A 17,664-nucleotide genomic window follows, 5' to 3' on the forward strand; every position below is an offset into this window, starting at 1 on the left:
TTTTGTAGATGTAGAGTTAATATCGACTTTTTATCACACCTGGACACACTTATTTGACCTTCTGGCTGCACTCCTGAGGAAAGCTGGTGCTGTCTCACACCCGTCTATCACCTCGGCTCTGGCCAGGCACTGGGCAGCAATGATGGGTAAGAAAGTCCTCGCAGGCATGGGGTCTTTCTGCTAATAAAATGAAGATAATCCTTACTCCCAATTAGATATGTAAATTCTCTAAAATTAAGTAACTTTGGCATGGCCCATGAAAGAGAAACCAGGGCACTTGGTTTGAGGAATTTGCAATGTTCTTGAGGAGCCTTCCAAAAATGTACTTTTGAAAAACTGAAACACTTTTCAAAATGGCTAAAAATAAGCAAGAAGAGCCTATGATTTCATGAAAATACTTATGATAAGATTAAAATAAAACAATAAGATTTTCTTTTGAATAGAAATCAGTCTCTTCTGACATAAGTGCAAAATAAATATATATATATGGGTAAATCTCACACTTACCATCCTGTACATATGATAACTTGGGAAGTTACAATAAAAATATTGTCTTTTCCCAAAACACCAGGATTATTTTTATGGGAAAAAATGCCAAGAGTACAGTATAATTATTTTTATAAGATATTTTCCATATAAAAGTTGCCTACTAATATAAACAAATACTTATTTTTAAATAACTAATCTTATTATTTCTTAAGACTCCTAAATTTTAGTATAATATGTGAATGATTATAACATTTATGTTAACCTTTTTAATAACTTATTTAAAGGTATTAAAAATGGATTTCTAAGTTTCAAAGTTAGTCACTAATTTATTTGAGTGATTTTTAAACATTTAAACTTTATTATAATGACAGAGAATGGTAGTTTTGAAGTAAGAATTGTGAGGAAATATATGTTTGGTAAGAAACAGAACTATTAGTTTTCTAGATATAGGAGTTCTGAGTCTACCATAATGTACCCTTTATGGTACATCCCATGCTCTCGATGTTGTAAATTGTTTTATTGAGATGAAAATTGAAAGAGATTGCTTCACTTGGAGATTGAGATTCTCCTCTTGCATCTGTTAGGGGAAATTAATTTACCCACCTGAATCTCCAACACTGTGAAGCAAAGTGCTGCTCACATCAGGTACAGAAGCCCGTTAGCCAAATCTACCCTGCTGACAAAAATAGTGAGTTGCAAAGCATAAAAAAGATTTACTGTCTAGCCCTTTACAGAAAAAAATTGCTAACCCTTAACTTAAGCCTATTTATTTGACACTATTTTCAGAGTGATAAAATAAAAATATTAAATTCAAAAGATTTCTGTTTTGTGTAAACTTAAGTGTGTGACACAGACTGGTAGAAATTCTGATGGCTATAATTCTTACATAGACATAATATAAAATAACCTAAAAATGAATCATAAAATTATGTTCATACTTTTCAAATTAACAAAGTTACTGTAAAACAACAATGTTACTTTGATTACACTAAATCAGTACTCAAAAGAATCTAATATGACTACTAATTTGAATGTTGATTCTGAGTTTAGCTTTCTTATTCTTTCCAAATCAGTTCATAACCACTTATGTTCTTTGTGACATACTATGAGACCTTTGCACGTCATATTTTTTTCACTTTTTTAATTTGTTCTTTTTAGATATACATGACACTAAAGGGTATTATAACATATTATACATACATGGAGTATAACTTACTTTAATTAGATCCCATTCTTGTGGTTGTACATGATATGGAGATACACTGGTCGTGTGTTCATATACGAACATAGGAGAGTTATGTCCGATTCATTCTACTCTCTTTCGTACTCCCATACCCACCTCTTTCCTTCAGTCCCTTTTCTCTAATCCAGTGAACTTCTATTCTGCCCTCCCCCTCTTATTGTGTGTTAGCATCCACATAGCAGAGAGAACATTTGGCTTATTTCTCTTAGCATGATAGTCTCCAGTTCCATCCATTTATTTGCAAATGCCATAATTTCTTCCTTCTTTATGACTGCCTAAAATCCCATTATGTATCTATACCACATTTTCTTTATCTAGTCATCTGTTGAAGGGCACCTAGTTTGGTTCCATAGCTTAGCTATTGTGAATTGAGCTGCTATAAGCATTGATGTGGCTGCATCCCTGTAGTATGCTGATTTTAAGTCTTTTGGGTATATGCCCAGGAGTGGGATAACTGGATCAAATGGTAGTTCCACTATAAGTTTTTTGAGAACTCTCCTTACTGCTTTCCCGAGTGGTTGCGCCAATTTGTAGTCCCAATAACAATGTATGAGAGTACCTTTTTCCCCCACATCCTTGCCAGCATTTATTGTTACTTGTATTCTTGTTAATTGACATTCTGACTACAGTGAGGTAGATTCTCAATGTATTTTAATTTGCATTTCTCTAATTGCTAGAGGTGGTGAATATTTTTTTTCACTTATTTGTTGACCGACCATATCTTCTGTGAAGTGTCTGTTCAGTTTCTTTGCGCATCTATTGATTGGGTTATTTCCTTTTTTGGTGTTAAGCTTTTTGAGTTCTTTATATATTCTGGAGATTAATGCTCTGAGGTGCAGGTGACAAAGATTTTCTCCCATTCTGTAGGCTTTCTTTTCACATTCTTGATTGTTTTCTTTGCTGTAAAGAAGCTTTTTTAGTTTGATATCATCCCATTTATTGATTCTTGATTGTACTTATTGTGCTGTAGAAGTCTTTTTGAAGAATTCAGTTTTTAAGCCTACCTGATGGGGAGTTGGGTCTTCATTTTCTTGTAGTAGGTTCAGAGTCTCTAATGCCTAGGTCCTTGATGCACTTTGAGTTGAGTTTTGTGCAAGGTGAGAGAGAGGGCTTAAATTTCATTCGGCTACATAGAGATTTCTAGTTTTCCCAGCACCATTTGTTGAAGAGGCTATCTTTTCTCCAATATATGTTTACAGCACCTTTGTCTAGTGTGAGATAACTGTATTCAGGGGGTTTGTCTCTGTCTTCTACTCTGTTCCATTGGTCTTCATATTTTTTTTGGTGCCAATACCATGCTATTTTGTTACTATGAGTCTGTAGTATTATTTAACGTCTGCTATTGTGATTGTACATCATATTGACACTGCATACTATCTTCTTTGTAAGTGTTTTTTGGCAACAAATTGATTGAAAGCAGAAAAATACATTCTTACTTATAAGGTGGTATTCTAAATTATTCACAGTATAATTAGGCCAATTCTTTTTTAACTTAGTAGTGAAATTAAAATTAAAATTTAAAATTTCTCAAGACTTTGCATATCATAGTAGTGTTCAAAGGCTCAGTACTCATGTACATACAGTCCTCTTATTTTGGAGTCTTAGCAAATATGGTCTATATGTGCATTTGTAGATACACACCCCCCCACACACAGACATGCACTTTTCATGTAAATAAAAAACCCGAACAGTGAAAAATAGAATAGATTCCTTGATTCTATATATTGTCTTCATACTAACTATTGAAACATTATAGTTCTTGGTATACTTGAGCTATCGATAACCTTAAATCGTTAAAAATAAGAAAGCTATAAACTTAATTGTTCAGATCAATTTGGTTTATTTCCTTTTCAATTCTGAGCATTTACATCTAAAATCATTTTCCCTCTTAGATGTGTTCTGCGAGTGTGTAGGCTTGTCCAGCAGATGCCCTGCCCTGTACACGGCCAGTTTGCACTTCCTGTCTGTTCTCTTGACTGAGGAGGCAAGAAGGCACTGCCAGGGCAAAGACAAAGCAAGTTCATTGTCTCATCCAACCATCACATCTCTTCTTGATGAAACTCAGGACAACCAGAAGTCTCCAGATAGACTTAATGAAGTAATTCTTCAGGTGTGTGATTTCTTGATTTTTCTTAAGTATATTTAGTGTTTAAATGAATTGACTATCTCTCTGGGTCTTGTTAAAATTTTTTTCAATTATTTGAATTAAAGTATTAATGCTTATTATGACTGTTTAGTACAAAAGTATAAATTGATTAACAATTAAAAAAAGAACTAGAGGTTTTTCCTAATTTAAAATTGCTCATTGCTTTTCAAAGTAGGACTGTTACTAGAGTTTTTAATATTAAGAATCTTCCTTTTAAATAGTTATATGATTTTATGATTTTTTCCTTCTCATTGAAAGGTGGAAAGGTAGTAGAATTGTGTATTGAAAGATTTGCCTTAGTTTCCCCATCATCTAGCCACAAAGCTTGCTCTGTCTGCCAATTTGTTGCAGTTTCTTTGCTGCTTAGAATTTGGAAATTTTCCATCTTTATCAGCCTCTGAGAGTTGTGGCCATGAAGATATTTATGGCATGGCTACTTCTACATTTTGAGCACCAGCCCTGATTATGTTAAATTCAGTTGAAGTGCTAGAAAGGGAGAAGACTCCCTGGTTCAGCTAGGATTATCCTATTGAGGCTATCACAGGGCTTCTCAGGGGACTTAGTTTCCCCTGCCTCATAAAGTCCTCTTTGCTTTCCAGCATAGACCAGAAGCCTGAAAAGGAGTCTTCCCCGCATTTTCTCATCTGCCTCCAGCAGTTCCTCTACAAGCCTGGTCCCTGGGGGAAGGGTCCTCACAGCATTCTTTAAAAAAGCTCCTGGGAGACAACAGCTTCCTTGTGGCCACCACCTCCCTGTTATCCCCCTCAGCTTTTCTTGGTTGAGAACAAAAACTGGATGTGGTCCCAGTTATCCCAGTTATCTCATTCCCTGTCAGAACAGACTTGATTAACTGAGTTGGAGTCTGCATTTTTAAAAAATATTATAAGAAAACTCAAATTCACACCTTCTCAAGTTTCTCACCCCAACCCTCAATCCAGTCTAGTTATTAATTTTCTAATTTGGTTCTGGAACACCACTTTTTTCTTGCAGAGAGGCCCTTGCTCTTGTCAACATGCTTTCTTCCTCAGGGAATTTAAATGACTTCCCTCAGAGAAGAGTGCTGTGAGAACAGTGTGCTTGGCCTCTCCCTTCACTGCCTTCGCCAACATACCAAATAGCTCCGGAGGCTGTTCCTCATGACTGTCTGGCTCCTGCAACCAATCCTGCTGGGCGTGGTGAAATTTCAAGACTTTAAGCCAGGGATAATTTATTTCTTAACTGTTTTCTATTATTAGTGGCACCATGTTTCAAGGAGACTCATGTTATATATGGTTCCATATAGGGTGATGGGCCAGCTTGTAACAATAGGGTACCTAAGAAACACTTGGTGCCAGAGGCATTTGCGAAATTTGCTTTGCCCTTATTCTTCCCTCCTGTTCTGTAATATTATTTATCATAAAAAATTATTATTTATAATCTTATGTTGTTATCTTTCTTGGCCGAAGAAAATGAGATACTCTATAGCTATAGGATATCTTGATTTTCCTATGGTTAGCTCATTTTCCTTTCAGTTTCTTCTAAGTCACAGAAGATACACAGCATTCTGTGCCAATATAGATACAATAGCAATTTGTTTAAAACATGTTTCCTGGTAAATCATACCCTTCTTTTTTTGTGTAAATATGGGACAATCTGCTATCGGGTCTGCTTTGCCCTGCAAGAGTTCTGTTTTTTCCTTCATATTTAAATAAATCCTACTTCTTTCACTCTTTAAAAAAAAAAAAAAAAGTAAATATGGACCCATAGTATCAGTTGGATGGAAAGGCACAGATAAATTAAGACAGAGAGTGAGGAGAGGAATTGTACCTATGATACACTATTGAGAAAATGTGTGCTTAATATAAGGCAGGCAGTTATTAATGGTCCTATTAAGCTATAACCACTGTGTTTTCTTTGCCCTATAGAACAATGATAAGTTAATTAAAATATTATCAGAATAAATTAAACATTAGCATATTATCATAAGTAAAGCTTGTATCATACTATGCTTATTGTAGGTTATGAGTTGTACCAGGTATTAGATGTAGCAAAGCAAACTGCACTCTTTAAATTATCTGAAGAAATAGTATTCTAAAATTGATATTCTTCAAAGATAGATTTAAATTTTATATAAAGACATGCTCAAAAAAATATATTAGAGTGAACCTTAGGCAACATCTTGTGATTTGGTTCTTCAAATGCAAAATGAGAGGATTGTACTACAAAACTGGTTAAATTTCAGCTGCCTCTAAAATTCTGCATCCTCCTAATAAATTAGTTTTGAGGTTTAATTAAAATATCTTAGCAGAATAGCTTTTAAAAGACTACTTTACAGCAAAGTACCATAATGGATTTATATTGAAATTATGCACACTTAGATCATAAGTTCTTTCCATCTATAAATTCATATTTTTAAAAATTTCTTCATTGACATTTCTTCTACTTTGTTTGGAACTCCTATTAAGTGTTCTTCTTCCTACATAATCTCTCTTTTCTGGCCTTTTCTTTGTTTATTTTGCTCTGTATTTTCTGGTGCGGAGCTTTCCCAGATGTTGGTTACCTTGGTTATCTGCTCCATTGAAGACTGGGAGATTATATAGTGTAGACAGCCCTGAGCCTCTGAGTGGAGCTCAGTCAGTCAAGGTTTCACTGTCCAAGGGGACTCGCAGGGGTCTTGGTGTGGTTGTCTTCTGGACCTTATCACATTCCCTAGAGCAGTGTTTTGATCTCTTGCCTGGAGGTGAAAACCCAATTAACTGCTAAGTGTTTTGTAGGAAAGTGGGTGAAAAGAGCAGGGGACTCAGAATTTAATTTGTACAATTTCACTAGGTCCTTCCTGTTTCAGTGGAATACCCTAACCCACTAATGAACCTACTCTGCCAGGGCAGAATGCTTCTAATTATCCTCCCCAGAAAATCCTGAACCTGCAGGATTTTGCAAGATCGAAGGAAGAGGAGTGGCTTGGCCGTACAGAAATTGGTTGGCAGTGGGCAGGGCCTGAGAATGGAACTCCTGCATAGAGACTTTTCCAACAATCCTCCTCCACCTCCTTCACTTCCCCTGGAGACTGGTGCTAAATTTCCTCTGCCGTCAGTAATTCAGTGTTGGACTGGGTAGTACTCAGCTTGCCCATTCACCACTTACAATTCAGGATTTTTGAGTCTCACCCCACTTCTATTCATCCTGCTGCTTTCTAATTTCTGGACTTTTGAGGCCCACACAAGAGTCCATGTGTGTAATCCCCATATTGTCATTTTTAATGAGGGTTTTAAGGGGGGGTGGAGACCCATCTGTCACACAACTATTCCACTCAAAAGTTTTGTTTTTTTTTTCTTTTCCTGACTACTTGATATGGTGATGTTTGGTAATTTTTTGGGATCAATTTGGCTTTTCTGAAATTACTTTATTTATTTATTTATTAATGCAATTAAGATGAGTATTTTAGGGCAATTTTTCTGTTAAAGGTGAAATCTACCTTTATAGACAAATTAGTATTCTCACAGGTAACCTGATGATCCTACTCCACATATATTCATCATCCTAATACTTCTTTACCTGTTTTTTTGTTTTGTTTTCCTCTGTTTTTAAGGTTACTTTCTTCCTCTTGGAATGGTCGTTACCAAGCATCCCTGGGTGTGGGTATTTAAAATTTAAATGATCAATCGCATAGAGACCTGTCTGGTTGGAAGCAGCTGCCTAAGAGAGTTCTTAAGATGTATTTGTTAGCCCTGGTAGTAAAGCTGGGGGCAGGGGAGCTGGGGCGCAGGGCGGCGGGGGGGGGGGGGGGGGCACTGCACAGGCTTCTCCATGTTAGGTCTCCAAGCACAGGCTCATCAGGAATTGTAAGTGTACTGTACTGTATTTCATGTGAAATCATATAATTTTAAGCTTGATTTTAGTGATATTATAACACTGAATCATTTCAGAAATTATTGATATAAGAATCATGAATTTGAATTATATGTAATATTTATAAAGCAAATTAGGAACTTCTAGAGTTTTAAGCTGGATTTATGAACCCCTTTAAAACCTGATCATACATATCCAGGTGAGATCTTACCTCTAAAAGTTGAACCTAAATCTAGTCAAGCCTCTAAAGCTAAAACATCCAGCAGATGGAAAATACAGAGGAGAAAAAGCAAGTTAAACATCATTGCAGGGAAACCAACAGACAGGTCTGCAGTATAGGGCATGTGCAGGACGACTGATCAGGTCTGGGCAGGGGTGCAATGATCTGAGGGGACAGCAGCAACTGCAGGGCACCTGTGGCACTCTTGGGAATGGGTGGCCAGGCTCTCCAGGTAGGAAATGACTGCAGATATGATGTCAGGGCTCAAAAAGACACTTTGGAGACAAAGAGAAAAGGTAAATTTGATCTGGGTATTAGTTGATGCCAAGAAATTGTTTTTAATTGTGTTAGGCATTAGAATCGGTTTTGTATATTAGATGATATGCTATACTAATACTTACTTAACAATCCTTAGCCAAAAAAAATTTTTTTAAAGAGGATGGGGCCTTGTTATTATGTTTTTCTACTTATGTATATGTTAGAAATTTTTTTTATGAAATTTTTCTAATTCAGATGTATAAAGGACATATATACCAAAATGTTAGTATTAGTATTTTCAAAATAATAAATGATTTTCCATTTCTATAGAAGCTTAAAAAATTGAAAATTAAAAAAAAACCAAACACATTGGGCTGGGCTTGTGGCTCGGTGGTAGAGCACTTGCCGAGCATGGGCAAGGCACTGGGTTCAATACTCAGCACCCCATATAAATAAATAAAATAAAGGTCCATCGACAACTGAAAACAAAATTTTTTAAAAACCCACATTATGTAATTTTTAAAAAACAAGTACATATTATTATAAAAATGGAAGATTAAAGGAACCAAATTACACAGGATACAAATATATGTCCAATAGAAATGAAGGGAGGGGATATATCCCCAAAAGAAGAAAGATTGGAATTGGATGGCAGTTCTGCTGATGAATACTTTTCCAAGGACTTGTTTCCATATGTGTGTGGTGCATGTGTGAGTATACGCTGACATGGGCACACCCTGGTGTGTTTTAAGTAAGTACCATGCTATGTGTTAATAATAAATAAAATTTTTTTTCCATAGATGATGAATCTTTGAGAGTGAGTGTTGGTCTTTTCCTATTATAAATTACTTATGCAGCCTTCTCAAGCATTCTCACATATTACTGATTCATCAGATTTCAGTGGTTTACACGGTAGTTGAAACCTGGCAATGCCTTTTATTCACAACAGTTTTACTCCAAATTAAATTTTTCTTCAAACCATTTTGATCTGTATTCTCTGCAGTGCTATGAAGGAAAGTCCTCCAGAGATACCCTGAAAAGAGTGGCTGCAAATGCGTTGCTGTCACTCCTGGCTGTCAGCAGAAGAGCCCAGAAACATGCTCTGAAAGGTGATCTACATGGCAGATCAGCTGTTCATGTGGCATGCTGCCAACTTGTGTGGTTTGCTGCTTGCTCAGTTTAATTTTCTTTGAATTCAAACTATGAAGTACTTTATAGTATAATATATCAGTGTCATTAAAAAACAAGACAAAACCAGATTTTTTTCCACAAACAAACCCAGTAAACATTCACTTCTTTTAGGTTTCTTCTATACAGATATCTAGGAAACATTATTTCTTTAAAATAAAAAGATTTTTCATCCAGTTATTTTTATTTAATATGTAATTATTCTTACTCTAGAGCATTTATCTAAATAATAGAGAAGCTAATAAAAGTAACACTCAGTTTCATAGTAATTAAATATTAGTTTGTACATAAAAACATTCTGTGTACCTAAATAAAACCCAAAACAAACAAATAAAAAAAAACCCATGGTTTTGATGATAAAGAGCATCAGAGGATCCAGTATTTTCAGTATAAATTTCCCCTCTAAAGTTGAAAATTCTCATTTGAAAATCAGGGAAAAGAGGGCTGAAAGTTGAAAGAATAACAGCAACACAAAGTTCATTAATGTCAATAGCAGTTTACTACTAAAACAAATTATTTAAGTCTCAAGCATAAATTATGTTTGAGGACTATCTTACTAAGGACTAAACCTAAGTAGATTCCAGGTTTAGTTCCCCCCCACACTATTTTCCCATATTTATTAATCTCTTGCTGAAAACACTAGAATAAGTGGGTCAGAAATATAATTGTTTTGGAGATTCTGATTATATGTGGTTTTAACTTATTTAGAAATGAAATATTTTGACTTACAAATTTTGTCTTTCAGCTGATCTCATAGACAACTGCATGGAGCAGATGAAGCACATTAATGCACAACTGAACCTCGATTCTCTGCGGCCTGGGAAAGCAGTACTGAAAAAAAAGGTGACTTTGCATCCTAAACTCCTGGGATAAAGGAATGAATGCACACGGTGACCATCTCTGCAGTGTCCTTATGCCTCTAAATGAGTGCAAGGTTGAAACGCATGTCTGATTTAGAAGAAAAAATGCAGTCTGATAAATTAATGGCATTTCTACATTAGGAGGTTGTGGGCATTTTTTTTCTCCCTTAATTCTTACTTGAAGGTCTTTAGGTAAAGCTTTGTGCTCGCTCGCTCTCTCTGGATATATATATTCATACACACATACACACAGGTATTTTGTGATATCTACATCTGCATGATACTATGGTACTATACCAGATAGGTTTTTTAATACTAAAAGTTTTTAAAAGCAAGCCTAAGTTCTCTAAGTGAGATCTATAATAGATGTAATTTAATAAGTGTTTACAATATGTCAGGCACTCTCAGATATTTCATATTTGTTATCTCATAGACAAACACTCATGAGCACAGACTCTCATGCTGGCAGTTGATGAGACCAGAATTTGTTTCCACATCTGAGAGGTTGCAAAGCTGGTATTCTTAATCTCTGTTAACTCCTTCTGTGACTTCTGAATGTCTCATCTGGCATTGAGTCTGCTTAATTCATTTACATTTTCATGTGAACATATAATAACATAATTATTATATAAGAACTATGATTAATAATAATCATGATCAGTAAGATCTGTTCCACAGACTTACTCACAAAATGAATGTATATATGTATGAATATATAAATGTACAAATATACCTGTGTGTGTGTGTGTGTGTGTGTGTGTGTAAGACCATAGTAGCAGCCCTCTATGAAATAACTAGTAAGAAAATAAGGCAAAGCTTTACTTAATAATTTGGTGGATGCAGGGGATTGATTCATGTTTGTCGATTTCTATTCTTACATCTTTTCCTCTTTCCTCACTAGCAAAAAGCCCTTACTCCATCACTGAGAGAGTCAGCCCACACCTGATATGATTGAAAATCAGTCAGAACCTGCCTCACTTTATTGAGATGAAACATAGAGGCTATTATATATCCAAGTTCCTTCATGCTTGATAGAACAGAAATAGCTTTTCTGTGGTGGGTGCATTTCTTGAGATGTGGTCATCTTTCAGAGATCGTTAGCTTGTCAGTCCCCTCAAAGTTATGGTGGTCAGGCAACACTAGAGCACAGCTGCATTGTGCTGTGACCCCAAGGGAGTGAGTTACTATATGTGAAAAGTGGAGCCTGCTCCTGTGTTCACAGTTTTTACCTTTTTGTTTAAACAGGAGGATGGTTTTATTAAAGAGTTGAGCATTGCCATGCAGCTCCTAAGAAACTGCCTTTATCAAAATGAAGAATGTAAAGTAAGTAGAGATCCTTTTCAAAATGTTGGTAGCAGAATTGGTATTAAACAGTTTAATTTTTATTGAGATAAATAGAGGAGAAAAAAATGGGAAACTTTTTGAATTTTATGTAAATGCAGGGTTGATTGGCCCTTAAACTCAGAGTTAATTCTCAGAAATGGATGCACCTAATCTCATTGTTATTCTCAACACTGATTTCATTCCTTTTATGGAAAAAACATTATCTAGAAAATTAACATTGATCATGTATTCCTTAACCTTCGTTAAATAAGACAGGACTAACAATTTATATTTTGAAGTAGTCTGATGGGAATAAAGTATTACACTTACAGAGAGCTGTAAACATGGGGAAGAATATTGGGAGTAACTGCAAAGCTTATGCTTTGAACACTGGGAATAACTTCTAGTCTATTTGGTGCTGCATAAAATTGTATAGGGTGTGTATGTTTATGAAAATATGCTCATAAGTACACATGGCAGTACAAATTCCTGTCTCACAGTCTTACATATAGGACACCTATAAAAACTTAAGTTTAGCCATTTTTTAGGAGTCTTATGAAATTGTATAGGTTTTTATAGCTATCTATGTTTATGATGGGACATAATAGGTAAAGAAGATGGCAGAACATAGTGCAAGTGGTTGTGTTTATAAGGCTGTCAGTGGTCATTGACTTTTGAAGTAAAAATTGTGCGTTATGTAAGATTTGTTCACACAACAATATTTACAATGAATTGTATCATATTCAAATTGCTCAAAAATAGTAATTACACACATACACACACTCACACCATGCGGGGAGAGAGACAAGACAGAGACTGGGCAGAGTTGATAAGAATGTTTACTTAACAAGAAATTACCATTTATTGACCACCTAAGTTAGTTACTCCTTGTTGGAACATACCACTTTCTTGCATGATTTATATGTTATAGAAGCTGTTTTCTGCTTTTTTTCTCTGACAAGCATATCCTGGCCACCCTGGTGTTGAAGGCCAGGCTGTGCTCAGGGCAGCCATGTGTAGAGCCCTGTAGCTGTATGGCAAGACTGTCTGCTGGATCTTTTTTTTTTTATTTTGGTATTGTGAATTAAACCCAGGGTTACTGAGTCACATCCCCAGCCCTTTTTTTATTTTTTATTTTGATGCAGTGTCACTTAGTTGCTTAGGGCCTCAGTAAGTTACTGAGGCTGGGTGCAGACTTACACTCCTCCTTTGTCAGCCTCCCAAGTTACTGGGATTACAGGGGTGAGCCACTGTGCCCAGCTGTCTACAGGATCTGATTCCCCTCCTCATTATTGAGAATGAAAATGAATTCAACTTTTTTTTTTTTTTTTTTTTTTTTTTTTTTTGTGGTGCTGGAGATTGAACCCAGGGCCTTGTGCATGCAAGGCAAACACTCTACCTACTGAGCTAATTCCCAATTCAATTTCAATTTTTGTCTTATGTTAGTGACAGTGTTTTGAATTTGAATTTAATTTTGTATTTTCATATATTTAGACTCATGGCTGTCCTTACTTTCTTTCCACAACAGGAAGCAGCTCTTGAAGCTCATCTTGTCCCTGTCTTGCACTCTCTCTGGCCTTGGCTTTTGATGGACGATTCACTGATGCAGATTGCTTTGCAGTTGCTTTGTGTCTATACTGCAAATTTTCCAAATGGTAACTAGAACCCAATGTTGCCTTTTATTAATAAACTATAGAGTACTTGCTTTCATACTGGTTACTGTGGTTGTTAACATTACATCAATGTTAAGGTGGACAGGAAAAACATATATATTTTGAAGTATTTCTTCTACTTATAAAGGATATATTATTAGTCAAAGACAAGATTGCTTGTAGGTATTATAGTAGATCAGATGGATATTTTAGGAATATGTTTGTCGACAGGGGAGAGTCATTGGACAGTTCAGGAAGAGTCAAGAGAATATGCTGGTGGAAGGTAGAAAGGAAAGAAAGGTATCCAGGATGAGCCTCATTTGGGGAAATGAACCTGAGTGCATAGTAGTACCATTTATTAAAATGATAAAGCTCTGGATTTGACTTGGATTTAAAGTAGGAATCAAGAGTACTGTTTGGTCATGTTAAGTCTGAGGTATCTGTATTCAAGCAAGTAAAAAAAACTAAGGTGAAGTTGAATTCATTGGAGACATAAAATATTGTTGGGAGTTTTATTAGTTATGTATTGCTGCTGATCAAATTACCCCCAAATTGAGCAACTGTGCACATAGTCATGTAATCATCTCATGGCTTCTGTGAGTCAGGAATCTGGGAGTGGTTTAGGTGGATAGTTCTGATTTTCTCACCATATTTCTCCTTTCTTCATTATTTATGAGAGGGAACAAAGACAAGAGGTTTCGAGAAGGCTACTTTGAGCAAGCAGGGCAAGCAGACATTGTAGAGAGTGAAGCAGGACAGCTGGCTGTGAAGCACCACTGACAGCTTAGGGTCAGAAACGTGAGGTTTGTCTGGTCGGCAAGTGTGTGTGCTTTCATCTGGCAACATGTAACTCCTCCGTCAGGAGTTTCCAAATAACATGGGCTGTCCAGGAAGGGGCAGGACAGGTGGGAGCCCATCTTTTCACTTCTACATGCCCTGGTAGCTTATTCCTTTGACTGGTCTGACACCTCTAGAGCACTGTGCCTCAGAAGCCCAGCCAGCAGGAACAAGTAGAAACAGGCCTCCAGGCTCTTGAACCTTGAATTGCCATTTATGTATTTGAGTCTAGTACAGAACTGTCCTTGTCTTCCTTCTGCTGCTGCTCACTTTCTTCATCCCTTGTTCTGCTCGGAGAGTCTCTTCTCAGTGCATCTTCCAGCTCAGCATCCTCCTGGCCAGATCAGCTCCTCTCTGAGGGCAGCTTTGGTCTGTAGGTTGTTCTCCTTGACCTTACCTTTACTCGTTAATTTAGGGTTTAGGGAAGTAAGGAGGAGTAAAGAGTCAGTTGCTAAATGTTAAACAAAAGAAATATGTGCTTTAGTACAAATCTTCTGGAATTATAATTTGACATTTTTATACTTAAAATTGAAATAAATATTAGAAGTGGTTAGGTTACACCTAAAAAAAAAATTTTTACTTTTCAGTCTGGTTTGTTTCTGAGCAAAACTCTATTGTGTAATGACAGTTTCATGTAACAGTTAGTGGTAACAGTGGTATTTTAATACAGCTGTAAGGTTATTAATACAGGAAGGTTTGCTGTATTTTTTGTGTTCACTCATCTTTTATGAGTTATTTTACAGAATGTCTTGATTCTGGTGTGATTATGTACAAGCCTACTTCCTTGTAGCTGCTTTCACAGGTTGATTCCACCTTAGGGTTTTGTTACAGTACAGTCTTACCAATTAAGCATTAAACTGTATTTCTGATTCTTTTCTGATTATCTTTCTTCCTTGGTACATCTCACATGGTTACTTACTGAAAATCACTAAGCTCTGGAAAGCTAGTTACATGCCACTGCTGGCTCTCTCTGCCTATCAGCTGTGTGAGCTTGAACAATCACTGGCTTTTCTGCATGGTGTCTTTACTTGTCTACCATGGAGAACAGCATTGCACTACCCACTGTCCCAGACACCTGTGTTCTTCATTTGTCTTTTCTGTAAAATGAAGGCATTAGACCAAGTTACCTCATATTTCTAAAATTCTGTTCTTCCATTCAGGCTTTTATTCAGATGTTTTCTGTAGGAACTATTAAAAAAAAACCCTATTATGCTGGTTTTATTCTTTTTTAAAAGAAAAAATTGGTATTTTAAAATACTGTATTTGTTAGGTCTTCAATGAATACAGTAAATCTGTTAGATTGAAAGTAGACATCTGCATTAGCCTTCAGTGCTGATTTGCAATTCGCAGGTTAGTTGGTGAAGTCACTTTGATAGGCAGATATGCTTTACTAGATAGTGTTTTTAACACTAAACAGTGGAGCCAAGAAGATAACATGATTGGCTGCTGTTTTGAAGGTTGCAGTTCTCTTTGCTGGTCAAGTTATGGACAATATCCCGTTCACGCTGCACACAGAGGAGCCTCCGGCAGCTCTCTGATGCTGTGTATCCTAAAATTGGCCTCTCAGATGCCTCTCGAGAACACCAACATTCAGCAGACGGTTTTTCTGTTTCTTTCAAACCTGGCCTTGTCTCATGACTGTAAGGGAGTAATTCAAAAGGTAAGTACTTAAATTGTCCTGCCTATCATAAAGGAGATACTCCATTAAATAACACTTCCAATCAAAAGTTTAGAGCTCAATTTCTAGGATAAATTTATTATAATTTTGAGAGTTTTTTTTTAAAGGATTTTAAGAAGATTAAGAGGTTCACTGTTGATAAAAAGTGACAAAAGCTAGGCTATGATCTTGCCTTTTCCTTTTAGTTTATCCTTATTAGTTTTGAGATTTTGTTTTACTACTCTCAGAAATGGTGATGTTAGAAAGACAGCTGTCTTACATTTATTGAATATCATAAAAGTAATATATATGGTCTTTAAACAGACCAAATTGAGCAGTAACAATCTCAGTTCAATTTACATTGACAAATGGTTTATGAAATCACAGCCCTCTTTCACCCAGTTAGACTTTAACTTCTTTATGACCTAATAGGCAATTTTATGAGTTCTCTGGGATTTCTCTTCCAGAACTTTACTCTTACCACTGATTTAACTTTGGGTACTTTAAAAGGGAGGGAACTAGTTAAACAAATTCTCATATACATGTGCAGTCAAGATCTGTGTTTTAATGTATGTAAATAAAGTTCCTAGTTGGATAAATTCCTTAAAACTTGAATGTGATCAGATTATCTATTACTGTTGTTTACATGAAATAGTAATTTGATTGCTACTGTTTGTTTTGCTTGAAGAACAAGATAAATTGTAAAGGTTGAGAGTATCTGTTCAGAACTGAGTCTCCTTTTCCTCTACTGTTTCATCTCTTTGAAGCCCCAAATGATACTTTGAGTGTAATCACCAAACAAATAGAAAAAAAAATATCTGTCTTACTAGGAAATGGAATTGTCATTCTTACTATGGAAAATGTTTTCAGAGGTGTGCTGAAGTGACCTCCCACTGGCTCTTGGGAGCTTCAGAAAAGTTCAAGCTTGTCAATATCATGTGATCTTGAAATCAGCCATGGTGGGATTATTCACACTTTATAATTTGGCAAAAACATTCAGGGAATGGAACCAGTTTATTATTTACCAGCATATGGCTGGGTGGCTTCTTCATATGTATGTTCACATGCATGTCATTTATATGTGTGTGTGTGTGTGTGTGTGTGTGTGTGTGTGTGTGTGTATGAGAGAGAGAGAGATTATAAGTTGTGCTGGTGTATGTGAATAAATTTCATATATGTATTCAAATATTTGTATATGTCACTTGTAACAGGAGAAGTCTTCTTGAACTAAATGTGTGTGATTACCATCCTGCAGAATGAGAAAGCATGTAGTGAGAACAGAGCTGGGAGCACAGAACTAGGCTTAGAGAATATGCTAATAGAAAGCAGAGCAGACCTCCGGGGAAACCTCAGAGCCAAGTCTCACTGTTCTCACTGTGTGACTCCGAGTGACTCTCTTTATGCCTCATTTTTTTAAAAAAAAAATTATTTTTATAATAATTAGGTTAAACAATGATCTCTAAGGTATCTTCACCTTTCACTCTGTGATTCTGGTGCTATACTGAAGAGCATTGTGATCAACTGTAATCACATTCAGAGCATAACAGTCAAGTCACTTTCTTCTGTTCCAGTGAGAGGAAACTCCAGTGACTTAATAGCAATAATGAGCATGGACACCCGAGTTCCTCCTCTCTGTCACCCATCGGTGGGCATGAGGATGCTAGAGTTCCGCCTTTCCGTTATTCATCAGTAGGGATTAGAAAATGCAGCCAGAGCTGTTATTCAATTCAGTTGTAAAATGTCTGCTCTTTCTGCCATGAGATTTCTGCACTTTCTAACTGGTGCATAAAATTGTTTAAAATTATCTTTAGACCTAACAAAGAGGAGGGATGTCCATAGGATGTTTGCATTTTAAAGCACTGACATATATTTTATTGCTGTGGTCATCCCTTAATCTCCAATATCCTGGTAGAATCTAGCTGAATAGGAAAGATAGGGTGTAAATCTAAGAGCATCATTCTGG

General features: G+C 36.1%; 1 protein-coding gene across 1 annotated transcript in view; it reads left to right on the forward strand.

Moving 5' to 3' along the window:
- The window catches only part of Rttn (rotatin), a 168,854-nt gene that overhangs the window by 140,935 nt on the left and 10,255 nt on the right, over positions 1-17,664 (forward strand). Inside the window, exons 39-45 of the mRNA XM_026388674.2 lie at positions 9-146; positions 3,625-3,842; positions 9,188-9,293; positions 10,118-10,215; positions 11,478-11,555; positions 13,084-13,210; positions 15,502-15,704. Coding sequence (XP_026244459.2) covers positions 9-146; positions 3,625-3,842; positions 9,188-9,293; positions 10,118-10,215; positions 11,478-11,555; positions 13,084-13,210; positions 15,502-15,704 — 968 coding nt within the window. The remainder of the gene's footprint in view (positions 1-8; positions 147-3,624; positions 3,843-9,187; positions 9,294-10,117; positions 10,216-11,477; positions 11,556-13,083; positions 13,211-15,501; positions 15,705-17,664) is intronic.

The sequence above is a fragment of the Urocitellus parryii genome, chromosome 13 (assembly GCF_045843805.1).
Source record: "Urocitellus parryii isolate mUroPar1 chromosome 13, mUroPar1.hap1, whole genome shotgun sequence".
Classification (NCBI taxonomy): Eukaryota; Metazoa; Chordata; class Mammalia; order Rodentia; family Sciuridae; genus Urocitellus; species Urocitellus parryii.